Source organism: Vidua chalybeata, chromosome 3, assembly GCF_026979565.1.
Source record: "Vidua chalybeata isolate OUT-0048 chromosome 3, bVidCha1 merged haplotype, whole genome shotgun sequence".
NCBI lineage: Eukaryota > Metazoa > Chordata > Aves > Passeriformes > Viduidae > Vidua > Vidua chalybeata.
Window position 1 is genome coordinate 46,611,663 of NC_071532.1, and position 20,031 is coordinate 46,631,693.

General features: G+C 35.9%; 1 protein-coding gene across 5 annotated transcripts in view; it reads left to right on the top strand.

Moving 5' to 3' along the window:
• WDR64 (WD repeat domain 64) overlaps positions 1–19,794 on the top strand; it is a 66,737-nt gene extending 46,943 nt beyond the window's left edge. For 3 of the 5 annotated variants that reach the window (XM_053938652.1, XM_053938653.1, XM_053938651.1), the window contains 14 exons: positions 846–1,015; positions 2,834–3,010; positions 3,913–4,043; positions 5,288–5,365; positions 7,069–7,159; positions 8,600–8,642; positions 9,920–10,050; positions 11,496–11,601; positions 13,248–13,309; positions 13,710–13,819; positions 14,613–14,798; positions 17,918–18,017; positions 18,594–18,668; positions 18,850–19,557. In XM_053938652.1, coding sequence (XP_053794627.1) covers positions 846–1,015; positions 2,834–3,010; positions 3,913–4,043; positions 5,288–5,365; positions 7,069–7,159; positions 8,600–8,642; positions 9,920–10,050; positions 11,496–11,601; positions 13,248–13,309; positions 13,710–13,819; positions 14,613–14,798; positions 17,918–18,017; positions 18,594–18,668; positions 18,850–19,014 — 1,625 coding nt within the window. In that variant the 3' untranslated portion in view covers positions 19,015–19,557. Of the gene's footprint in view, positions 1–845; positions 1,016–2,833; positions 3,011–3,912; positions 4,044–5,287; positions 5,366–7,068; positions 7,160–8,599; positions 8,643–9,916; positions 10,051–11,495; positions 11,602–13,247; positions 13,310–13,709; positions 13,820–14,612; positions 14,799–17,917; positions 18,018–18,593; positions 18,669–18,849; positions 19,558–19,599 lie in introns of those variants that run through there. The other 2 variants (XM_053938654.1, XM_053938655.1) reach the window with 2 other exon arrangements.
• The last annotated feature ends 237 nt before the right edge of the window (positions 19,795–20,031 follow it).

The following is a 20,031-nucleotide window of genomic DNA, read 5'->3' on the forward strand; positions in this document are numbered from 1 at the left end:
ATAAATATACATATATATGTTTCCTGTATTTTTCATGTCTGTTATTAAGGGCACATGAGTTTTAGGTAATATGACAAGACCTCTCCAATACACAAGTGCACATCAAATTGTGAAAGAAGCTTTAATAATTTTATAATCTGTTAACATGAAAGAATAATTCTTACCTTAAAATGTTCAAAAATACACACCTGAATTTCTAAAATATGTGACACTTATGAAAATTACTTCACATGAAGAGGAAATGATGGCCTTTCCCATGCAATATATTGGCTAATATTTCTTGTTCCTACCTGGGAGCAGCACCCTTTATGGATCTTAAGACCACAACAAAAGGTGAATGTTGTCAAGTCTTACAAAAGAAAAGTCACACGTAATTAATTGCTTTACTTAAGAAAATTCCATAGCTCCTCCTCCCCTGTAGCTCTCTGGGATAAATCAGGTCCCTCAGCTCATTGCTGTTGCTCAGAACCCAAAGTCTTCTGCTGGATAGCCCACACTCTGATTGCTCTCTGATAGTGTTATTCAGAAACCATAAGAAGTAAGCTAAGCAGAGATCTTTTATCTTGGGCTGTACAAAAAAAAAATAGACGTGAAAGAAAAGATGGAAAAATTGAGAGCGTAGTGATATTTTTTGTTAAGTTTTTCTGGCCCTACAGCTGCTTTGCTAAGAAACACACAGTTAAAATTTTTGAAAGACCAGTGACCTAGCTCTTGACCTCAAATTGGATTTTCTCTTTCTCTTTTCCCTGTTAGGTTCTATTCAAGATTCTGGATTTGCAGCACAGGTTATTGCTTAAAAATCATTCCCTTTTCTATTGAAATTGATTTTTGTCATCCCTGTGTAGGAACAGTGAAAATCTGGGAGTTTGAAAGCGGGCAAGAAGTTAAAGCCTTGTCTTTAGCGCAACACGGCGATGATGAGCATCATGTGCTGAAGATAGTATATCTGAAGGCTGATGAAGGTCAACATGCAGTTATTGTTTTGGAGCAGAGAGGGAAGATAAAAATCATTCAGGTTTTTCAAATATGCTTCCTTTTCCCCCACTAATTTCATTTGGTAGCCACTCATTTCTGAGGTAAAAAAGAACTTTTTTATTAATTAGTAGATAATCTTTTATAAACTGTCAAGGAACAATCTGCTTTTTCAATATAATAAACTTCGCTTTTTGACCTTCTGTATAGTGTTAAAATGTTTATTAGTCCATCACTGGTTTTCAGCATTCTCATAATTTTTTCCTCGAGTTTGTTTTTTCATTTGTGATTGAGGTTTCAGTCGTTACAGATCCTTTGAGGTAGTGGCTTTAAAATACTGGTGTTGTTACTACAGATAGTGTTTATTCTATTTAAAGAGCTTCTTAAGATGATATTTTGATGAAAAGATTATTTTATTTTATTTTTGTTTAAAATTAGTAGATTAAGGCATTGGATTCTTAGGAACTGATACCAAGAAACAAGGCAGTAATAAATCAGATTGACTTGCTTGGCTTGATTTTGAGCATCTACTCTGTGGTCCCTTCAGCTAAAACTACAGAATGCATTCACAGCTTTCAATAATTATGGCTTAACTTCTCAGACAAACCATGTTTCTGTGGAATTAATTTCCTCAAGTTGGAATGTTTAACTTGGAACAACATTCTTCTGAAACTTTAAAGCTGCTGTGTGCAAGGTAGAAAATGTGAGTTTAGACAGATGATATATTTGAGAAATAAAAGAAATATACAGGCTCTCATCTCAGTAAATAATACATTCTTTTAAGCCTGCTAATGAAAAGATGCTTTATACAGGGTTTTCTTCTGTTATTCAGAATTTTCTTCTGTTATTCAGAATTTTTTTAAATGCTACATGACACTACTTGCTCCTCAGTGTTATTACTGAGTTCAACAATCCATTAAGTGTAAATGATGTAAATGTATCCCTTGACAGACAGATTGGTGAGGAGTTGAATCTCCTCCAAGTCTTTATGAAGCTAAGTAGATTAATACTGTTTCACAAACTTGCAGAACTACATTTTTCCACAAACATTTTTGTGATAATGAGAAATACAGGTTGTTTTGTTATTAGCTTTTTTAAAGGCTTTAAATATAGTAGTTTGCAAGGTAAATGGGAGTAGCAGCCTAAAACAGTTCATCCTTTGTAGGACTCTACTATAGATCTCTCAATTTTTAGTCCTTTCCTAAAGGTATTTCTTGTTTGATTAACTCAATAGCATAAGATTTACTAAAATCTTAATTATTGCTTCATTCTTCAGCTCTATACATCTGTGAAAACAGTAGCAAACCTAAGGAGCTGATTTCAGTAACACTCCTCAAAATGGACAGAAATGTCAATGTTAGAGCAGGAACTAGATACTGGAGTGAATTTGTTATAGATGGAAAAGCATCAAAGTAACTCCCAGCTGCCTCTAGGCGTTATGGGGAGGAATCAGAGATTCAGGGCTTTAGCTGAGCTGTAGCTTCTCTTCTCACACAACTGGAACAACCATCATTTTGGTGAATGTTTTGGTAGATATGAAATTGAGAGTAACAACATTTGTGAAATAAGCAGCTAAATCTAAGGAGACAACTTCCTTTAAAGAGGTAGTTAAAATTAGTAAAATCAATAGCTCTGAATTCCACAGCTGCGCAGCTTCTAATGTAACAGCAGGTAATTTAAGGGGAGCTGGAATATGTGTAGATGAAACTTCAGTTTGCAGTTTAGGCATATGCTAGTTAATACCTGTAACAGTTTTTGTAATTTGTCAAAGAAAACAAGATTTTGATACACACTTGCTATAATTCTTTATGAATAGAGAAATCCTTTCCTTCCTCTTTCATTAAGTCAGTTATTTTAATAGGGTGACTCAGCTCAAAGAGATCTATATGTCACATGGGTGCTTCCTGAGATAGTGCCATTTCCACGAAGGAATCCAGTTGTGTATCTGTCTCTGAAGCCTGCCTCCTTAAAAACACAAGATTTTTTCCCAGAGATTCGGCTTCTATGTAATACCAGTTGCATGAAAAATGATACAGAGGTGAGAAACACTTCAAAGTTTCACAACATTTATAGAAGATTAGAAAGTAAAATGTTTACTGTGCTCACAAAGATTTCATGTTTTAGCAACAGGAAAACAACCAAATAATTATTCCACACTGTGGTCCCTTACAAACTTACACATTCTCTGATTCTAAACTTTACTGTACACTGAAATAAATACACAGAATAAATCATGTAAGAAAGTGACTGTTTCTAAGGGCTGTATCTTCCTAGAAGTCAATTGCATGGTTATCACCATAATTAAGGAGTTGCTCTGAACATAAACTTCACATTCCTGTACAATATAGTAAGTTGAGGTTCTCACATAAACACCTCTAGAAATGAGGTGTCTTTCCTCTTATAGCTAGTGGCATGTAAAGATCAAGCTCAGTATCACAGTGATTCATCATCACAGTGATTCCATTTTCTCCTCTTACTGCTTCTGTAAAATAAAATGACAAATTTATGTTTCAATTTACCTGGAATAGTCCACAACACTTAAGTTCTGTCTTGTAAAATTTCACTAACAGGTGTGGATGATGTTTATGGAAAGGTCATTACATCTCTGTTCAGACTTCTTCCTTTAACTTGATTAGAATATCTCCACAGATACCCACTTTTGATTAATCTTCAGCCCTTACATCTATTTTCACATGCTCAAATTGCAACTGTGCTGTAAAAAGCAGGTCAGGTTGGATGCCCCTGTCCTCTGCAGCAGGGAGTTTCCCAATACTTTCACTGCCTGTTTCCTCTGGTGTTCTATGTAGTTCAAATACAATCGTATTAAAATAGCATCCCATATGCACTAGACGCTGTCATTTTAGGCATTTTGTTAGATTAACAGTTAAAATATTTCACAGTCTACTCCTACTCAATTTTTTCTTTTAATCTTCTTTGTAGACTTTTTTATCATCTGTGGATATTAGGTGTTTTGATGTTTTAAAAGTAGAAGGAGGCGGATTGATAGCTACAGGAAATGCAAATGGTGAAATAAATTTGTGGGATTTTGAATCTGCCTCTGTGAAATGCCTGTAAGTATTACTTTCATGCCTTTTGATCTCCAGTATGTCATACAAACTTTTCAAATGGCATAGTAGAAATATGCCCAAATATAAAAGTAGCAATTTATGTGGGCCCTCCTCCCTCCCACTTCAAATTACTTTGCTAGCTAGTCCTGACGTTGCAGGTAGGAGAAGTGATAGGAGAGTGACTTGGAGAAGGGATGATGTAATTAAAAATAATGTTTTAACGTAACTCAGCACTGCTACTGAAGGAAACTCACTATATAAATCACTCTAGTCATTGACTAGAGGCTGCTACAGAGCTGTAGAATCATCCTTATTTTGGAAGTTTTGTATTTGGGAGGACATTTGGAAGTAATATTACTTCAGATGATAATTGCAGAAATTCTACATTATCAGTATCTCAATCACTGTCCATACCTAGAAGACTAAAAGTCACATTCAATGAGGAGAAACCTGATGCGATTTTGGAGGTTTGAAAGTAAAGATCTTTCAGAGAAAGAGATAAAGAGTGTTCATAGATATTCTTCCAGATATTCTTATCCCCATTAAGCTGCTACCTCAGTAAACTGAACCATGACAATATGTCTGGTTAGACTGACTGGAGCAGCATAGCAGTATTCCTCTGTTAGTGAAGGAATACGTGTCTTTTAGGACCATACAAAATCAGTATTTAACTATCCTAATCAAGCGTTTCACTTCATCCTTCATGTGTAAAATTGGCAGGTTTGTGAGAAAGTGAGATGAGTTTTCTGCACCATGGAAAATAATCAAAACTTTACTGCAGTTCAGACAGTGGCTCTTTCTTTATATTTGCTTCCCCATATATGAGTCAGCTAATTCATATTGATGCATGGAAGACAGGAAAGGCAATGATAGTAGAGTGCTTTACACAGGGTTGACATTTCTGTTTGAGTGCCAGGAAGAAGGAACATTGCTAACATTAACTTAGTTAATTAAGTTACTTCACTTTCCTCTTAAATACTAATCCTCAAGAAAATACTTGGCTGAATGAAATTTTCATCATTCCATTAGGTACCTGTTTTTCCTGCACATTCTGTATGTCTTGACCACTGACATTAAACCATCATAACTGATTAACAGATTCTGAAAAACTGTCTAAAACTTCAGGTGGCATGCATTCTGGGAAATTAAAAGTTTAAATTTTTTTAATTACAAGTTAAATGTGAAACATTTTCTGGAAAAATACACAACCTATCTGACATATCCTGTACAAATATCTTTGTTTTCAGGCATAAAACTACTGAAGACAACCAGGGCTCTGGAGTCAATGCCATATTATTTCTTGTACATAGTGTTTCCTCTTCCAGGTAACTGTGCATTTTATCTTTCCTGGGGATAGGCACAGTCACTTGGAATTTTGTTGTAGTAAAATTATGTAATGTTTCTCCAAGATAGATTATTTGAATTGAGATTGTGTTTGTATTTAATCAATTCAGGTCCATACAATTAATTAACTTTCCCAGTCTTAAACTTCCATAATGTTTGTCAAACAATATACGTATTTTTTTCCAGTCAGCTCTCCCTTTTTCCTCTAAATGGTCTCCTAAGTCTCAAATATGTTGAAGAATTCAACAGAAGGTAGCTTTTGCCCAGTATCAGTTTTCCAGTGTACCATAACTTCTATCTCTATGAGATAATTGTGTGGCAGCAGGCTTTTTCTTTATTTTAAACCTGATAAAATCCTCCTGCATTTAGATACTCTCAGCAAAGAGGAAAGCACATCAAAGCGTGTAGCCACAAGATTCCTCTTAAAACAAGCTAGATGCTTCCACAGGTTGGTCGTGTTGGAAGAATAAGAGAATTTTAGCCAAATAAGCTCATTTTGAAAGAAAGGCATTGCACCTGTACATCACTTCAGAAACACTTGTGTTCCAATGGATATGCAAAGGCAATGGTAGCCAAAAGGATTCAGTATGGCTTAAGTACTTACGCAGCTTTAAGTTTTTAGCAATTAGGCAATTAAGCAATTAGACAGTGTTTTTGCTCATGTGAACCATAAAGCTGGTTTATGGTCTTATGTTGCTTTAAAATCTTCAAGTAGCTTATGCTACTTGATATCAGCGCTACTTAATTGAAGATAAATTCTCTTTTTATAACTACATGATAACTTAATGATTAGTTTAAGAAATCCTAGCTAAATTTAAAAAAAAAGGAGTGATTAAAATTCATGAATAGATTTTTTTTATAAATTAAGATAAGCTTTTACTATTATTTACAGGATTTACTATTATTAAACAGGAGAATCCTAAAATAACTTGGAAAATCATACAGTCTTAGGATGTTTTGTATTTACTGGGAAGATACCTGGATAAATTTGACTGTGATCATACACACACACACAAAAATGTTCAAACATGATAGCAAATCTGTAAAATCAAACAGTGAAAATTGCAAAGTTATGGCCACCTGATAATTTAAGTGGATTACCCCAGCTGCATACTTTCTAACTATCCCAATTATTCAGATACTCTTGCCAAAAGCAGAGAAGCAGTGACATTAGTGTGTTATGTGGCAAGAACCACTTATTAACACAGTAAGAATTTTTCATGACTCAGAAACAAAACCATTGAAGATCACATCCATTTTTTGCCATTATTTTTTTCCACAAAACCGCATTATTGAGAGTTTTCATAACAATTTTAAAGTAAGTTTTTGTGATTTATTGAAAACTATTTGCAGAGAAAGTACTGGGTAAAATGAAAGGGAAAAAGCCATTGGCAGGCAGTTAATTTTTCCATTTCATGCCTTAAGGAAGAATGCCAATGTTACTTTTCAATTACTATGGATTTCATTAGCTCAGAACTCCTGCCAGGAGAGGTTGGCTGTGTAATACGCAAGTATTGCCTAGTTACTTTAAAAAATATATAAAACAAATAACTCTTAGTCTAATCAGTCTAATCAGTTTAAGTACTATTTTATTATGTTTTTTAATGCTGGGTGATATTGATTTCCAGGTATCAAATAGTATCTTCAAGAATGTCAGTGATCTTCAATAATTTCTTTCACACAGGAAAAGAAGTTCCCTGTCCCCTACTCCTTCTGTGAGGAGTGATGCCAGTGCCATTGCAGAGCATAACGGGAGTTCTTTGGACCTACATGAGGTAGGTATGGTGGTTTGATGGATTTGGTGGCATTCAAAACAAATTTCTGTTTTCTTTTTAGTTTTGATTTTAAAATACTGTAACTTACTAAAATGCCTCCCTAACACCATCCACAAAACTCAATATCAAGAATTATGAAGAAATTAAGAATTAAGAATTATGAAGAATTATGAAGAATTAACAAAGCTTTGTTTAGCTTTGTTAAACTGACTGTCATGGTGCATTAAGAATCCTTTGTTAGCCAGCTGGTTCTGTGACACATGGAATAGCTAACTGTCAAAGTGTTTGGCAGATACTTATCACTAACAGTTCTGACTTTCAAATAGGAGTATACAAGGATTCAAGGGGGAAGATAAAATAGAAAAATTATTAAGTACGTGAATAAGAGCAGAACCACTTCAACATTGCAGCCACACTTGCTTGGATACATTCTTTCAAATGAAAGCTTTTTTTTTTTTTTTTTTTTTTTTTTTTTTTTACCATCACTGTATTAGTGTCTCAATTTGTATATTTTTGCTAAGGATAATGTCATGGGTTTTGTGACACATTTTGGCCTTCTATGCCAGAAGGACATGCCATACTTGCAGAGCAATAAAAAGTAAGTAGGCAAAAAGAGGAAAATCCTTCTACCTCTCAGATTCTTACCAGCATGTTGTTTCAGCAGAACATGGCACTTAGATGGATTCCCAAGCAAACTCTGTCTTAATTGCCATCTACAAACTAAAGCATCCAACACACTGTGCTGTGTCCTCATTAGAATAACAAATGAAAAGTGATTTTCAGCCTTTAAAAAGATCCCTGAAAGCTACATACATCAAGCCTTACATATAAATGTATAGGATAAGTTTTAAGTGACTTGTCCTCTTCTGAGATACCTCAAACACTTGAGGCCGCAGAGTTTTCCCTGCCTTATTTGACTTGGCAATTTCTGGCATCAGTATACTGATTACTGTCAGCCTTGGGGATCCTCAGAAGCCTGTGTGGCAAGGCACAAATGAGGATTTCTGAAAATTCCCTGACTGAAAATGCAGACATGATTAAATGTTTATATATGTATAAAGGTATTTATAAACTTTGTTAATTTTTGCTCAAGGCAGTAACAAGACTATATGTGTGTTCTGAATGACATTCTCAGAGAGATCTCAAAGGTTGCATTTACGATTGTGACTGACTTTGCTTATCTTAAGAAACTAAGGCTATTCAGCTAAATTTACATTTAACATGCTCCTCAATTCCTATTAATTTTGGTTTTGATTTGTTCATCTGTTTATTCTCTTCAAATAAAGTGTTTCTTGTTTATACTCAGTGAAAATTGGAGGAATATTTGAATAATCCAACTAAAAAAATAAGTTCTTACAATAATTTCAACTAATGAACTGTTCTGTCGTTACAATCAAATTCCATTTCCTAATTCTCTTACATTTAATTCCTTTCTTTTAGAAAAATGCAGAAAATGATGAAATTAATACTGAAATAAAAACAGGTACAGAAAGATGTTTTTCATTCTTTTTGATGTTGATCCACGAGTTCTGCTCAGATTATTGTAGAAACTGAGTTTGTCAGCTTGTCTGGCAAACTTTGTTTAGAATAATTGGGATACCTTTGGTATGTGAATGACAGATCTCATCATCTTCTTCTCTCTCCTGATTTGCAGTTATTTCCCAAAATCCAGACCAGGATGCGGGATATGCAAGCCCTAAATTGTTTTTTTTTTCTCTAAGTTGACATGATAACACTTTCAGAGTTTGGAAATGTCAGCTATACACACTTTTCTTCTACATAAATATTCAAGCAATGAATTATTGAAATAGTATAGCAAGAGCCAACTTGAGTCAAGCATCAGTAAATGGCCTCACAGACAAAAGCTTTGAAACTAGGTGAAATTTTAGAAAGAAAATTCTTCACTATGGTGTCTGTCCTTAAAAAATCATAATCAAGGGAGAGCCTAGTCCTAAGAGTTAAAGCTGTGCAAATGAGTTGGTGAATTTGCAAGAAATAAATCCTCTAGAGGTTCTTCTGAATCCCTTAGAAATCCTCTGCTGGAAAGCAGAATTTCCCAATAATAAGAAATTTGATCATCTGCAATATGGATTTAAGATCCATTTATTTGGGGAAAAAAGCATGCCCTAAAACCAGAATATTCCTAAACCTTGTAGTTGCCCAGTGAAATATACACTGATGTTAGGTCTTGCATCCACTGAATGTCTGTGAAAGTCCTGCCAGCATCTCCAGCTCTGGAAAAGTCACAGCAGAAACTCAGAATGGGTCTCTGTGACCATCTCCTTGCGCTTAGCAAAAGTTTTCAATTGGAGAAGTGAGTATAGAAATCTATGATTCCAGAATTTTTAAGTGTCATCTCGTTATTAAATTTCATTGCTGAATTCATTGTTATCTCTAGAAGCCTCATGCAGAGGCTGCACATTTGCCTGGTAGCTGTCCTGATGACCACTGTCCTGCACTCCTCCTCCACTCTCACTTGTGCTTGCCATTCCTGTAAAATCTATGGCTCTCTTCTAAATAATGTTCCCCTACATCACTGAGCAATAGTTCTGGCTGGTTTAGCTAAGATAGTGGAGATTGTTCCCATTTCTTTTCAGTTATCTTTATCTATAACTCTAATGTTTTTAGAGTAACACCACCTTGATGATGGGTTTTATTTTCAAATGTAATTCTTTTTCTCATGTTATGTAATTTCTGTGCATTGAAAAGCAATACTAAAACCTTTTGAGAAAATATATTATCATTTCTGTTCCAAAGCAGAAGAAACAACTAGGTGTACGGACACCCAAAATCCAAAGATGAATGAACAGTTGTTGAAGGCTAGAGCAGGACTATCACCTCTACTGGCTTCTGCTCATGAAAGTAGCTGTATCCGCCTATGGAGTATTCAGGTAGCCAACTGAATGTGTTTGGGAAGGAGCTGGAACATTGAGAAGATAATGCCACTAATCTTTGGAAGATTTCTCTTTAACTAGCAATTGCAGAAGCAAATATTTATTGCATCTTTTGGTTATCAGTTTCTTCTATGGACACAAATGAGTTCTGCTTTAGTAATTGCAGCAGGGCTTAATGGCAAGTGGAAAACAAGGAAATATGATTTGAAGTAATTATAACAAACTGACTCTAAATTTATGTGAAAGTCTAGAATTTGATTTTTCACCCACAACATTTACCTTCTAAAAAAGGATGATAGGCAAGGTAGAGTGTCCTACTCTAAGAAGAGGCTAAATATGTCTGGAAAATTGTACATGTCAGCTAGCACTAGGAGGGTAACAAACCAGGAGAGAATAGTGTCCTAACACATAACATAACATCAAAGTGTTTGGCAGATACTTATCACTAGTAATTCTGACTTTCAAATAGGAGTATACAAGGATTCAAGGTGGAAGGTAAAATAACTACTGTTATGGGCTTGAAATGGCAAAGGCTTATTTGTCATATCACCTCAGATCTATAAGACTTTTCCAGGCATCATGTTACTCTAAATAAGATACACAGAGTAAATACAGCAAGAAGGGAAAGTACCATGATATGATTGGTTGATTGGTAATATTGCTCATTGTAGCAGACACTGATCATAAAAAGTCAGCCATGTAAGGCTTTAACAGGAATCCCAGCTAAAGCAAGTCATGGGAAGAATTTTTCAGAAAGATAGTGAGGTAACTTAGCATATGTTTTATGCAAAATAGAAAAGGATGATAAATGTATCCAAGCTTCGTTGGGTTTTGTATTCTTCACAGTTGATATATTAGTGTGCTTAGATTCCTACAGGAATCTCCAAATTCATATGCCAGTGGTGTCATCACTGGACTGATTGTCATCATCATTACATGGATGATAAAATAAGAATCTCCTTGTCAGCAAGACATTCTCCCTCACACCCTCCTAGTCCTGAAGAGGCAATAATGGAGAAAGTCTGCTGGTGCTAACTTGAAAAAGAGAACAAGTTGGTGAAGGAGACATTATGGGCCCATTTGCAGCAAAAAAACATTTCAGTAGCAAATGAGGGGCATTCTAATGTTATTCCATAGCAAATGAGGGGTAAGTGGTGAAGTAGGGGTAGGTACAACTAGACTGACTTGCCTGAAAAATCAAAGAGCTTGTCCTTTCAACATACAAGAGACAGCAATCCAGAAGGATACACAACTATCTTCCTCATTTGGTAGATTTAGGAATTTACCTTCTTTGCAGTTTTCTGAAAAGATATGAGCTCAGTAACATTGAATATATAAAATAAATGGCACTCAGATTCTGATGAGTTAATGTTTTCAATGTAGGTATTATAAGATAAATATGTGGGAGTTTGTTTGTTTGTTTGCTTGTTTGTTTGTTTTAGGGAAACTTGATGAAAGAACTTCTGCCATTTTCAGGACATCCCTCAGGTCCTCTGACAGTACTGTGTACAGACATCTTCACTAAAATTCTTTTGACAGGCAGTAAAGGTGAGTAAACATGTTAGTCATTTTGTTCAGGACAGTCAGTAGGACAAGAAAATATCATAGTGTAAATGTGCCAGAAATGTGGAAGTGATGATCCAAGTGCTGTCAGGTTTTCTCCATCAAAGATATAATTAAATAATTGTAAAAATGTTTTGTTTTATAAAAGGATAGTAGATTAAAGTTCAGTATTATCATGTTATCAGTAGAATTGTTTTCATAAAAGACATTAAAATTTTCTTCATTCACATGCCCTGAATATACTTTCCATCTAAATTGTGATATTGATCCCAAGAGCAAAGATTACAAGCAAAAATTTCAGTTCCATGGCAATAATAGTAAATAAAAAGTTGCAACTTGGGCTGTACCAAGAGCTGTGATTCAAACACTGATGTGGAGTGCATAGTAATGGCTGCAGCAGTAGACAGCTATATAGGAAAAGCACTTGTCAATACTAGCAGCTCATTGCTGGACCTTTAATTGCACATGAAGTCTGGCTTTCATTTGGCAGAATGTTCAAAAGTTTATCTGCTGTGTGATTGTTCTTCAAACCTTTGGAATCACCCTGGCAATTTTCCATTTCTGTGTCTGTCATAATGTGTCACTTTTCTTTTAAAATACATATTAAAAAGTTTTCTGCCAGCTTCCTGCTTCTATGTGGTCAGATATTGGATGGAGCAAGGGATTTTTCTCCTTTTGTTTCAAAATTGAGCAATAATTTGACTTTTATACTGAAAATGATGATGAGTTTCCACTCCTCTCTGATTCAAATGGGTAAATGAGTTCAGAAAGGCAGCATGTACTGAACAAGATTTCAATTAATTGTGGAAAAGCATCCACTCTACTGCCTACTCATTTGATACTCTCCCTTTGCCTTTTTGTGTTTGTGTCACTGTGTATTTGCTTTTCATGCTTTCCACACTCTTCTCTTTTATCTGCAGTGCTGCTACCAATTTCCCTTCCCCTCTACAGACTTCTCCTTGTTATAAAAAGGTCAGCTTCTCTGCCTGCCTCCTCCCTTGCTTGCAAATGTACAGCCCTAGAAATCAAATGTGACTGGTATGAAAGTTGGAATTACGCAAAATACTCCTTTGTCTTGTAGTAGAAATGAGAAGTAGGAGGCAACTTCATCAGGAGAGGGGGAGCCTAGGCAGGAAACAGAAAAGTTGTGGGTGATAAGGAAAGTGGTTATTTGATTCTAGTTTCACATGAGTGCACTAAAAGATTGTTAAACATTAAGCAGTCATTATGTATACAATTAATTAAGCTTTGTCCATTTTACCAGGATTGAAAACCAGTGTAATCCCCAGGAAGCTCTCATACCTCGGCTGTGCAATAGACAACTCTCTTGACAAGATAACTTTTGTTTTTCACTCATAATTTAAAGAAAAAGCTTTATCTTCCATTTCAAACCTATCCAGTTAATGGCACATTGTTCAAAACTTGCATATGTGTTTCTTTGCATATTAATGAACAGTCCATTATTTCTACTCTGAGCTTGACAATAAGATAGTTATATTCACTGTAAATGAACTGAACTGTGTTCTCTGCTTCATTCTGCCCAGAGTCTACTGAGAGTAAACAGCAGGAGCAAGTGAAGGTATAGCACTAAAGAAACTTACTGGTGTTTTGCTTTCTCCTTTCTGCAACAGAGGGATATATTTTTCGCTGGAACATGACCTCATTCTTAGAAGATTCGCGAAATAGAAAAAATGTAAGGAATTATCTTTAAGACCTTCTTTTTGAACGGTATACCCAGACAATCAGAAAAAAAAATAATGCAGAGCTCTACAGGGGTAAAAATGTTTTCTGCATATAAAGATGGTGTTTTGTGCTTGAAATAATAACTTGATGCTGTGGGGAAAAAAAACCATAAGTAAAATGGTGTTAGCATTATTTCATTATGTTCAAAGAAGGTATATTAAGAATGAATTTATCCATGTCCCCTGGGTGATGTTTCTACCTTATGCCATTTGCAGGCTGTTTCATGAAGGGATTATTTTTTTCATCTCTTCTAATTTTCAGAAAGACATGCTGATAAATCCACTAAGCTAGCAACCATGGTCGGGTACAGAACTACCTCAAATGTGGTTATGTTGCCTTTTTCCCCTCAGGAAATAAAGGAGGAGCTCTGCTGGAGGGCACATGCTGCTGAAGTGGTTGACTTATTTATTGAAGAGGAGAAAAATGTGGTAGTGACAGCATCCATTGATGGTTCAGTCAGGTATAAAATGACTAATACTTCTTACTGCTGTGGCAAATCAGTTGAGCTATCTTCAAAGTTCCTTTTCTTGCTGCACTTGTATATAGGCTAGAACTTTAAATAAAGTGCACTTAAATAAAATGCCCTCCGTGCATTTTCTGTTCTGCACCCAAAAGAGCTGGTTTTAACGTAACACTTCTCCAGAAGTTAGATCTTTTGCAGACTGTCATTTTCTTTCAGCCCTTGCTTTACATTTACACATAGGTAATGGCTACATAATTTTTTAAATTATCTACTGTTTTAATCCTATTTTAGCTTTCAGTACTTGTTAAATTGACATGGATCCTAAGCATGGCATCTAATCAATGTGTATGCAATTAGACCATGGAAGCTTGAAGATACTTCATAGACAACTATAATTCCTTCTCAGCTAACAAGTGACTTTGAAGGGGTTTCTCTTGGTTTTTTGGAAGTATTAAATGCAGAAGTTTTGTGTAGATCCTGCTCTGGTGGTGGACTTTACTGCAGGAACAACTCAGGATTTTGGTACATTTACTCTTCATTTTCGTAAATACAAACATGGAAGTGGTTTTTTTTCTGCTTTTTACAACAACCTTCTGAATTTTTTTCACTCTCAAATGATTTGAATTATAAAAACAATCTCACTGATGTTTTTTATGACTAGCACACTGAACTGTAGAACAGTGCTGCAGAATTTGATAATGTACACAAATACTATCTCACTTCTGTTGCACTTCTAAAAATATCCACTTTTCTTTTCTGTCCTTTTGCACTGCTTCTACTATGTCTATAGGCTTTGGCATGCCAGGACTGGATATTATTTTGGTTACTTTGGACAGGCCAAGAAGTTTGAATTAACAGATACCAGTCGGTTGATTTTGCCTTCTGATGTTAATGATTTTTCTGCTATAATTAAAGAGGAGAGCAAACATATGGAAAAGAAGAAGGTTATATATCCTCTCATGCTGGACAGAGACAAGTAAGATCTCATATGTTTACATACATGTATGACTGGGGGAACAGTTTTGAAAATATGCTTTAAAAACATCTTTCATCTGAAAGTCAGGGGGGAAAAAAGTACTATTTGTTATTCAGAAAAATCTTTTTAAAGATGTTTTTTGGCCCAGTATGGATAAATCTTTTCCTTTTTATGACTTCGTGACAGTCAGGATTAGGTGACGTTCAAGGTTTGAACTCAGTAATAGTGATGACTAGATAATTGTCTCAGCTTTTAGTCTAATTAGAGGTTGTATATTATATATGCTGTTCATGTTAGCAGCCTATTGCCTGAACAGCTTAATGTGAATAGTTCTGAGCAAAACACAAATCCTTCTAGAAGAATAAACCAAATTTAATCTTTCAGTTTAAGAAATGGTCATCTTAAACTTGCTGGGATGTTATGGATACATTCACATACATGGGTAGAGGAATCACAGATCATGGCATTCTGAAACTGGCATAAATGTGTGTTCAATAGCAGTGTTAAACTTTTCTTCTAGGTAGAATTCTTAAGGGAGATGGATTAATTACAGGTCCAGTCAGAGCACCTTGGCCTGTTAGTTTAAGTACATATTTCTAGTCCTGGAACACTCTGGTTCATTAATTAGTGGATTAACCAAGTGAACAGAAATATCAAAGAGGGCATCTTCAGAGGTAATACACACAGTGTCTTAAGTAACAAAGGAGTCCAAATATGGAAAAAAATTATTTAGGACTTAAAATGTCATGCATTGTTTAGTGGTAAGTTTTCATATACCATGTCCATTCTTAGGCTGCCTTTCAAGCAAAGCAATTTGGGACAGTGGAAAATATCTAAGATGCTTTACTGTTACCCCATTTAATTTGGTATCCTGCTAATAATTATTATTCTGTGGAGTTTTTACTAATATGAGTGGTGTCACTGCAGTTAGAACAGTAACTCATCAATACAGAGAAGTGCTTGGCTGTGTTTGAAGGACCCCTGTAGTTCCTCTGAATAGTCAGTAGCCAGTTTGAAACCTCTGGAACCAAAGATACTATCATTGAGTCAGCTAACCTGAAAGAAACTTTCCATAAATTACATGCCTGTGTCAAACTATGACAACTTTTTGAGGTTTCTTCAAATATTTCAGTAAAGGAGAATGGTTATCATATATTTAAACACATTAACTAAACAAAGAGCAAGAAAATAGGAAATTCTTAACTGTGTAGAGAACTGGAGAAAAAAAGCAGCCACACTCTGTGCAATAGAAAGTTTCAGTCTTATCCTTCTACAAACTTTGTGTGCTGTCACCTTAAGAGTGACTTGGTTCCTCTGGATTAACTGTACAAAATATTGTAATGGAGAGCTAGCCAACCATCATCCAAAAGGCTGTGTTACTTATGGATGCTAGGCTTTGTACTTTGCAGGATGCAGACAATTGTCTTGGGATAAGTCACTTATCTTTGTCATGCTAGTATAATTAATTTATTGGATAACTCATATGATATTCATCACAAGATAACAGTTTAGGATCTCAATTAACAAATCATGTTATAAGTGTTATTTACAGATATATATTCATTGAATCATAGAACCATTAAGGTTGGAAAATATTTCTAAGATCATTGCGTCCAACCATTAACCAAGGACCACCATATTCACTTCTAAACCATATCACTCAAGTGCTACATCCAGATGCCTTTTGAACACTTTCAGAAACAGTAACTCCACCATCTCCCTGGGCAGCCTGTTCCCATGCCTGATTACCCTTTCAGCAAACAAACTTTTCCTGATATCTAATCTAAATATCCTCTGGTGGAACTTGAGACTCTTGTCCTGTTGTCATCTGGGAAAAGAGGCCAACCCCCACCTGGCTACAGCCTCCTTTCAGGCAGTTGTAGATCTCAATAAGGTCTCCCCTGAGCCTCCTTTTCTCCAGGCTAGACAACTTCAGCTCTCCCATCTGCTCCTCATAGGACTTATCCTCTCAATCCTTCACCACTTCTGTTGCCCTTCTCTGGACTCACTCCAGTACCTCAACATTCTTCCTGAATTGAGGTGCCCAGAACTGGACACAGCACTTGAAGTGTGCCCTTACCAGTGCCGAGTATAGGAGGACAATCACCCATAGTCCTGCTGGCTGCACTATTTGTATATCACAGATTGAATATCCCAGAATATTCTGGGTTGGAAGGGACCCACAAGGATCATCAAGTCCAATTCTTAAGTGAATGACCTTTACAGGGATCAAGCTCACAGCTTTAGCATTATGAGCACTATGCTTTAGCCAGCTGAGCTAGTGACTATGTGCCATTGTCCTTTTTGGCCACCTGGGCACAGCTGACTCATGTTCAGCCACTGTGGATCAGTGCCTCCAGGCCCTTTTCCACGAGGCAGATTTCCAGCCACTCTGCCCCAGCCTGCAGCACTATCAGGGGTTGTTGTGACCCAAGGGCAGGACCTGGCACCTGGCCTTGTTGAACCTCATACCATTGGCCTTGGCCCATTAGTCCAGCCTGTCCAGGTCCCTCTGCAGAGGTTTTCCACTGTCCAGCAGATCAGCGTTCCCATCCAACTTCCTGTGATCTGCGAACTTACCTCCTCCAGATCATTAATAAAGATATTAAACAGAACTGGGCCCATCAGTAAGCCCTGGAGAGCACCACTTGTGACTGAGTGCCAGCTGGATTTAACTCCATTCACCACCACTCTCTGGGCCTGGCCATCCAGTCATTTTTTACCCAGCAAACAGTGCACCTGGCCATGGTGGCAGAGGACACCTTTGTTGTGAAAGTCACATTTAGGTGTTCTGGTCAGAACTTAAAGAAATGCTGAAAAGCCATTACCAGAGAGTTAGCACATGACTCTTGTAAATGGTGTTTATATTAAGATTTCCTGCCTTCTACAGGTGACAGCCATATATGGATTGACAAAATATTAGTGAAGCACTCCATGACACCTATGAAGGTCCTAATATAAATTATATTTTGAAGATATATGAAATCACTTATACTTCAAAATAATTTCATTTTGGAGCCTAGTTCAAAATAATTTCATTTTGGAGTCATATATGAATATTGTGTTCATAACTGTCATTTTGATAGGAACATCAGATTTTTTCTGTCTTGTACATACAGGTTGAAGTCACTGACCGGATCACCTTCAGATTTAGAAAATGCTGGACATGAGGAAGCAGTTCATGGCTTCAAGTTTTTCAGAGCTCTGGCTCCTGAAAAGGTAGCTAATTTATATGACAAATTTATGTTCTGTGCAACATATAGGAAATTAAACTGTATTTCTCATTTTAAAATTATCCATAAATAACCCTACATATCTTTCTCATTCAATGGACAAGCTAGACAAAAATGCAAAAACAGAAGGATCTAAGAAATCTCTGTGGTTTTCATTCTCATTTTTCACATTTCCAAATTTCAGTTTAGAAGGTAGCACAAACTGATTAACTGGTTTAAACATATAAAAGAAACCCTAGAACCTTCCTTGGTTCATCAGAAAACCTAAATATCTTAAGTTTACTCTAAGGATGTGTGAAAATAATAGAATAACAGTGAATTCCTTGTTGCATACAATAGTTCTTTCAGGGTTCCTACGAAATCAGAAGCCAGGAGAGTTAGATTTCATTACATATACTTTCTACAACTGTAATTGAATATCAGGGAAGCTCTTCCGTCTTTACCTGGCTTTAACCTTAAAAGTCATGGGAATATAAAACTTTTCTTGCAGTTGTAGTAAGAATGTCTTCATTACCTTTTGTCTTCAGCTACTAATGCACTGACTTTGGCTTCCCTTGGTCAGCTCCAACCTTTGGAAACTTTTGAGTTTGTAAGCAAAGAGGCTGGTGCAGTGTTTGGGTTTCTTCCGATCTATGAGGTAAGCACAAGTGTTTTTTACCTTTTGTGGTGGTGTTCATACCTCAGAAGCCATTAGCACTTGTACTTTATTACAGTGACATACTCTGACATTCTGCTGTTAATTGTCTGCTTTTCAATTTAATTTTCTAACATGATTTGCATTACTACCTATCCAACTCCAACTCCAACTTTGGTGGAAGCTTGAGAATCCAATTGAAGTGAGCATGCCAAACAGTGAGTATTGCAGATGTTTATTCCTCCTGTTCAACCTCATGTCAGTAATGTTTTGCTCAGACTGGATTCTTTTAACCAGCCCCAAACCTACTGATACCCATCTGTCCAAAGCTTTGAGTATTTTAAGGTAGTACTATTTTATGGGTATTAATGATCTGATCTATTGCAAGTTGACTAGCAAAGCTTCTTAGATTTTTCTTCTATGGAGCAAGATCAGAATATTCCACAGGCTTGTCTATCCCACATATCATAGGATGAAATTAATCACCCCTAGCAAAGGTGCTGATACCTTTCTGTTGAGGGTGCCTAGAGAACTGACTTGGATCAGAGTTAGATCCTACATGACCCGTTAGATGGGATAATAGGATACTTTGCATTCCAGCTCTGCAGTCCAATACATATGACCTAAACCTTGTACATGCAGCATTACAGCATGTCAGAAAAAACTCAGGAGCACAGTGTTCAAATGGTTGGCACATACGCTACTTTTCTGACCGTTAATGTACTTTGGAAATCTGTGTTTCATTTTCTTCCTGAAAAAGAAAATAAAATACTCTGAAGCCAATGGCATTGCAGTGGATTTACAACAAAATTAAATCAGACTTTTCTGTAAGCTATGTGCATAAAAAAATATTTTTTGTCTGTCCTGTTACAAAATGCTATCAATCTGGTCTATTCACCTTAGTGTGTTAATTAGTTCTTGAAATTTTTTAAAGGTCTTCAAAGGATCAAAGCTGAGAAGTCCGGTCACAAGGGACGGGAAAAGGATCCAGATTCCATTGAAGACTTGAGACAAGACACATAAATGTAGTTTCAATTCTTCATTTAAGTGGATTAGCAGATTTCTTTTGTTATTTTTTCTCTGTTTTTCTTTTCAATTACTTTTAAATATATTTCATTATTAAGTAGAACATATAGAAAACAGATCTTTACTTCTATTCCAATCCTTCATGCAAAGAATAAATTCCAAGAAAGCCAGTGTATGATTATAACTAGATATTGAAAAGCCCATTTGACTTTATGTATATTTGCTGACAGTTACTCTCTATGTGAAAACTACTGATTTCCTCTCTGCTTTAATTTGTCCAGTTTGAACTTCTGAATATTGAATATTACACTGCTGTTTTTCCTGCCAGATTAATCATAAA